General features: G+C 34.2%; 1 protein-coding gene across 1 annotated transcript in view; it reads right to left on the bottom strand.

Moving 5' to 3' along the window:
* The window catches only part of LOC109536832 (voltage-dependent calcium channel subunit alpha-2/delta-3), a gene marked incomplete at its 3' end in the record, with an annotated part of 40641 nt that extends 35163 nt beyond the window's left edge, over positions 1 to 5478 (bottom strand). Inside the window, 1 exon segment of the mRNA XM_048666256.1 lies at positions 5259 to 5478. Within this exon segment, the coding sequence (XP_048522213.1) occupies positions 5259 to 5380 (122 nt within the window).
* Between the last annotated feature and the right edge of the window lie 1302 nt (positions 5479 to 6780).

The following is a 6780-nucleotide window of genomic DNA, read 5'->3' as shown; positions in this document are numbered from 1 at the left end:
CGTATAGGAAGGAACCACACACAAGTCGTGCAAAGTTGCGGTTTCCGGGATTAAGATGGCCATAGCGGCGGTCGGATATCCCGAGAAAAACTTCTCCTCAGCGGGAAGAACTCTTAAAGAGGAACTTAACGGATAGATTTGGGATCGATTGAGCTATTGGTTCTTTCGTGGTTAATTTTTAAACTTTGGAAATATTTTAGGCGGCTGTGTATTTTTACATTTTTACATTTTTACTGAAACTGGTCTCTAAAGAACCGTTTCAGATATGCAATTGACGTTGCTCAAGAACCATTTGAGCCACAGAATTCGTTTTTAAATCATTGATAGAGAATTTGTAATTCCATTCAGTTGTAACAACGTGCGTGAGTAAATTCTGATGCATTTGCTACAAAAAGTCAACGAAATTTTAATATCAGATATTTAGGTGCAAGTTTACGTCAAATTTCATTAGAAAACACTTTCTACAAAATGTTCAACTTTTAAGTGTCTTTCAAAGCTTTACTTTGAAAGTTCGAATTTTTTTATTGAAAGCATTCATTTTCAAATCAGCAGTTACGAAGCGCACAAAATTCAGGGTTTCATGTGATTGACTGAATTTTTAAAGAAATTTTGACGACGTTTAAAGCGCACTCTTCTTTACTGAACGTGCATTACTCTGAACTTATAGAGTGTTTTTCGTTGTTGAGTAATTTCTATTGAATAAACGCCCTGCAAAATGTGTCCCGCAACAGTTTTTTCAAATCATAAGCAAATTTTTCTTAAGGATGAGTGAAATTCGAAATTTTGACGGCATTTAGAGCGCATTCTGCTTTACTGAACGCACAACTCTGAACTTGTAGAGTATTTTCCATTTCTGACTGTTCCGTTATAGCTCTGCGCGTCTCACTGTGTCGCACACTTTTAGTTACGTTTAGCATGTAACCCAGGGGCGGATTAAAGCAACTAATTAATTAAAACAACCACATGGGTGATTGCAACGCAACTGCTCCGGATAGTTACTGTGTCGGTGCGTTGGGTTGGCGCATCAAGCCATTTCGGCAACACTGTGCCAACTCCTGGAAATTAGAGTAGTAATAGTAATTAGATTAGTAATTAAAATAGAATAGTTTCATATAAAAGTCATTGATGCACAAACTGCGCACATTTTAAAAATATTTTATACTATACAGAGTGTCTCAGAAAAGCGAGGCAAGATCAAAGTGATTTTTTTAAAATAGAACTACCATTTTTTCAAACCCTGCATATGCACCGTAAATTGTTTGTTTCTTACTAGCGACGTTGGTAGATTATCACCATTTAAGTACAATTTTGCTTAAAAACATGGCATCTAAAAATTAATTGTAGAAGCAAAAAAAGCCGTTAAAGATACAAAAAAATACGTCTTTCCAATAACCACAGATCCGTTAAGAATTCCATTGAACCAAAATATTAATACAATGTACAATATTGTACAGGGTGTTAACAATGGTGACATGAATCTAAAACTTTTTAGCGCAATATAACTTTTGTTTTTCAAATAAAAGTACCTGTATATTAATACGTCATTATATAGACATTTTACAAAGTTACAAATTTCCATTTACACGTTAAGCTGTAAAATCAACCGTTTTCAAATTATTATTTTATTTAAAAATTTCAAAAAGTGGTTACATTGCGTAAGGTGAACATTTTTTTATTTATTAATATTATTTACTAAAACTAGTCAAGCATGACCAACTATCAGTTTTTATCCGTAATCTTAAAATTAGGGTAGTTAACTAAGTCAGTCCATTGACTTTCCAAGTTTTAGCCTCACAGAAGATTGACAATATTTACACGCACACCATGCTCTGCCCTTAAAACACTTTATCAATTCAAAGGGCTTAGTTCTCTTCAATCTGCGGTATAAATTCTGATCATCTAGCAGCTGGCGGGCTTCTGCGTTCGGATGAAGCTTTAGTCTAGCTTGGTGATTGTTTGCATACCGTTTGATTGCCTGTTCAACAGTCAGGATTCCAAGGTCTCTGTGAAGATCATTATTTCTGACAAACCATATAATATTGTATTGGCTATTTCACGTAATGCCTTATTTTGGACCGTTTGAATCTTTTTTGTGTATGTGCTTTTTGTGCATCCCCATAGCTGAATACCGTAGAGCCATGTAGGTTTAATAATTTGTTTATAAAGTTAAAGTTTGTTATACAAAGTCATCTTTGAATGCCTGCCAATCCGCCATCTATATTGGGCAATTTTCATTTTCAACTCTTTTACATTCTTTCTGACAGGTTTATTCCATCTTAATTTAGTGTCCAAAGTCATACCAAGGTATTTCGCAGTATTTGCATATGGGACGCCGGTTTCATTATTATTTATTACTGCGGGATCTGTCAAATTATGGTTGGTAAAGTTAACATAGGTCGATTTAGGTTCGTTAAGTTTAATTTTCCACTTGGTGGTCCATTTATAAACAGCATCGCTCGCTTCCTAGTAGTTTCTGTGCGGCTGTTACTCGATTTGTGTCAGTTGACAGTAATCCTATGTCATGCGCATATGTTGCTATTGTAACTTCTTTCTGTTGGGGTGTTGTAAGGTGGATATGAAAATTAATAAATAAAGTGTCAAAATTTGATGATTCTTGGCATATCAATATACGTATCGTATATGACGACTAGTTTAAAAGTCATCATATTATTTTGATTTTAAATTTCACTAAATTTTACTAAAATGGCAATAATCTGCCAACGTCGCAAGTAAGAAAAAACAATTTACGGTACATATGGAGCGTTTCAAGCTGCATTCCATGAGCTAATAAAAAATGGGTAGTTCTATGTAAAAAAGTACACTTTGATCTTATCTCGCTTTTCTGAGACACTCTGTAACATATAAAATATTTTTAAAATGTGCGCACTTTGTGCGTCAACAATTTTTATATGGAACTATTTTTCGAAAGTTCAACACCAACGGAAATAATGGACTCTCGCACTAAAAAACCACCCTGTATGTGACAGATCATGATGGCAAAACGCGACTAATTTAGACTTTGACTGTTCTTTTTTGCGACTGATACTTTTTTAATGCAAATTTGAGCAGAAGCCTTCTTAATTTTCACTTTTGCATCACGCACCTCCTACCAATTCGAAAATAGCCAAAATTATTCAATAGACTGACTCTATTGGTGAGGAGGTAATAAACTTTTAACGGTAATTTAAACCCTTATGTAAAATGTTTATAATTTTAAGTTTTGTTTAATGGGATAGCTCAATAGGCCAAAAGTGAGTCAGCAAACAGATGCTCAGTGTGGTAATCTAGATTCTGCTGGTAGTCAAAAAATTTACCTATAATGTAGCGTTTTTCTTTCTATTATATGTCATTTAGGTAGATGTTCAGTAAGTTGGTATTGTATAAGGATGTAATTTCGCAGATCTTTGAGTCGACAATTATAAGAAGTTTGAAAGAACATGGGTAAAATTAGATGATTATATGTACTGCAAATATGGGTAATCTCTCTAAATCCCTGCCATGGGTAGATAAGGTGCAGTGGTCTGCATAAAAATCAATTTTACTATGACGTTGCTAGTTGGGTCAAGCAGAAACTCTTGAAAAACGTTTATAAATAAAATTAAGAAAAACTGAAATCAGATACCACCTTGGGGGTACTGCGAGCGCCAGATGTTCAGCACTTGAAACATATCCATTTATTTTAAATATGATTATCTGTGTAAATACGAGTATGTATGCTCTGAGCTATTCGTGTGTTGATCCATGAAATGGCCAGAGCTTAAAAAATTTTTTGCAAAAAAGCTCAGTTTATTCTGTCCAAGGCACATGTTAAATCAACACATGGTAGCCCCATGAGTAAAGGATCACCTTTTCATTGAAGCAAAGCAGGACCACTGAATGAAATGAGAATTACAACCAAATTACAAATATATAAAAACAGTAACCATAAAAACATTTGTAAAAAATTATAATTTAAACATTGAACAATTTTTTTTATTTAAAAAATATTATGATTTTCTTTCACGGTCATAGTTTTGATCCGAGTAAATACTTTGCAATAGTAAAAATTTCGTGAAATAATTCATACACATTTGACATAAATTGGTCAACTTATATTTTACACTTGATATAGATTTTAAAGTTTTAATGTTCAACTGTTCAAATGTTAACATATTTTTAAAGTACATTTAAAATAAGAAATGCAGATATTTTCTAGAAAGCGGGACATTTTAAAAAATCTGCGGGACGCAAGACAATCCACCCATAAACGGGACTGTCCCGCCAAAATCGGGACGCATGGTCACATTACCCATGAGCCCTGTCCTGATCTAAAGCCATTTTGGAGATTACTTTTGAAAATGAAAAACAGTGCTTTTTAATAAAGAATGGTTTTCGATGAATTGCTGATGTCCATTTCTTAAGAATTAGTTAATCGATGGTAGTTTTCACTAAAATAGAACTTCTGGAATTAAGTTATTTTTATATTAAAAGTTGAAGATGTAATGTTTAATGTTTATTATATGTTTAATTTTAGCGTAGGTCTTGCTTCTAAATAATAACTTGTATTAATAAACTACAGTGAAGTAAATATTATCAGCGTTAATTTATTTTTAAATAAAACATTACATATCAGGTGTGTTGATAATTCTGAATGAGCAAACTAGTCAAAGCATTAATTCAACAATTTGTCCATTGATAATTCAAGAATTAAATCGTCACAATAGGATGCAGGACTAAAATCAATAAGACTGAGACAAGTTGGCGCCTCTTCCAGCTTCTTTCGGTCGTTGTAATCGCTTAGCTTTATGGTGCACCAAAGTATGACAAAGAAGCTACTTAAGGATGTATAACCCTCTGTACATTACAATTTTAACAAATATGTGCAGTATTGAAAATTGAAGAGTAATAAATATATTATAACAATAAATTGGTATATATTTGCGCACACATCTATTGGAAGCATTACCGTGTTCTGTGAGATCACAATAATTGTACTTAGTTTCATCACAATTATTAGTATCGTTACCAATCCAATAAAAAATATTTCGGCTTTACAAATTGAAGGGTAATGCGGTCGGAACAGTCGTAAAAAATGTGTGACGAAAACGCATCCAAATTTACCAAAATTGATCTTTAAAAGTTAATAAATATATTTATTATTATTACATAAAAGAAATAATTTCAACATAACATCTCAAAGATTGAATTTGATGATTTTGGAAGCGCAATCTGAAACCTAAAATGTTCAAGAATCTTGTGGATTTTACAGTCGCACTTACAGTTTTACAGTCTCTGCTTGCATTTCTCTTAGGGTGTCGTCGATTTTCTTGAGGTTTAAATCATAGGCAACTGCGATACCGAACCAAATCACCATTTGTATAGAGTTCAGATATAATTTCATGGTTTTATCTAAATACGACACAAAAGGCGAATTCCGCACAAGTTGACAGACGTATATCCAACAAAACGGCTAACAATTTTTGAACATTGGGATTCTAATCTGCGCAAGGTCTGTGGGAGAAACAGATTTTGGGGATATTTTTCATATACGAGGGAGAGATTCTATGAAATTATTGTTAACGTATACAGGGCGTTAGTTTATATTGCCCGTTACCTATGTTAAGGATTGCCTACTTTAAAATAATCATAAAGTTATAAGGCGCACCTTATTACATAGAATAATTAAGCCGAATTTTAGGGTGCGTCGCATTGACCGAAGGTGACATTGTTTTTCATCTCAAAAGTTGCTGTCCATCATACAGTTCGTAGTTAGTGGAAATCGGTAGATCGTTGTTGTGGCCGGAACTTGGGTTTCCGTGACTTCTATGTTATGTGTTCCTTTGCTGAGCACAATAAGGACATGTTTTGCTACTTCAATTTTTTCTTTTTCTTATGGCTTTTATGGCAACATTTCCGATTTTTCGTCACTTTTGTGATAAAAAGTAAACGGATGGTGTAGACTTTTCCTTTCAGGGCAGTCCGAATTTTAAAGCGGTTAAATCAGATTGTCGGGACCAACACCAAAGTGTGAAAATGAGGAACAAATCATGTTATAGATGGTTACGTACTGAAGATGACACAGTTTTTGAGAGTGACAACAATCGTTCAAACGAAAGTAATACGAACGGTAACACTAACGAGAGAAGTGTTAGTACGGAGAATAAAAAAATGGTGTGCGTCACGGGACGCTCGACCGAAGTGATAACTTCATAAATTAATAGAAACCATAAAATATTGAACTTGTTTAACGCATGATGGCAATAATAATTTTAATATTATCCTTGGTTGAATAATTTATAAATAGATCAGACATTGGTAAAATGTAATTTAATTTTCTTTAGAACGTAAAATATCCTTTTTATTTGGAACATTTGCTTGCATTGCAAAGAAACAAAAAGACAACGGCACGCGGTGTTCCCAAGCAGTCACCCATCCAAGTACTTACCGCGCCCGACGTTGCTTAACTTCGGTGATCGGACGAGATAGATAGATAGATAAAACATTTATTAATATCTACATTATATACAGACATTAACAGATTAACAACAAATGACAGGAGCAAGCCCATGTCAGTGTATGGCCAGATGGTCGGCCAGTTGCTTCTCTGCCTATAGTTTAAATGGGCGGGAAGTAGTCCAGTACCTGGGCAGAGCCCTTACAAGGACATTTGCGGATCCGCAATCGCACGAAAACGTGAGGAGATCATCTTTAAATGGCGACTTTTCTTTCACTGGAAGGGCATTCATTGAGGAAAAAAGGTCTTCCTGAAGGGAAGCCAAAAACCCCTTTTGCTTCGACCTT

This window comes from Dendroctonus ponderosae, unplaced genomic scaffold, assembly GCF_020466585.1.
Source record: "Dendroctonus ponderosae isolate FM_Combo_2020 unplaced genomic scaffold, Dpon_F_20191213v2 Dpon_F_20191213_1, whole genome shotgun sequence".
Lineage (NCBI taxonomy): Eukaryota > Metazoa > Arthropoda > Insecta > Coleoptera > Curculionidae > Dendroctonus > Dendroctonus ponderosae.
The sequence above is the reverse complement of the archived record's forward strand: the minus strand, read 5'-3'. Positions and strand labels throughout refer to the sequence as shown.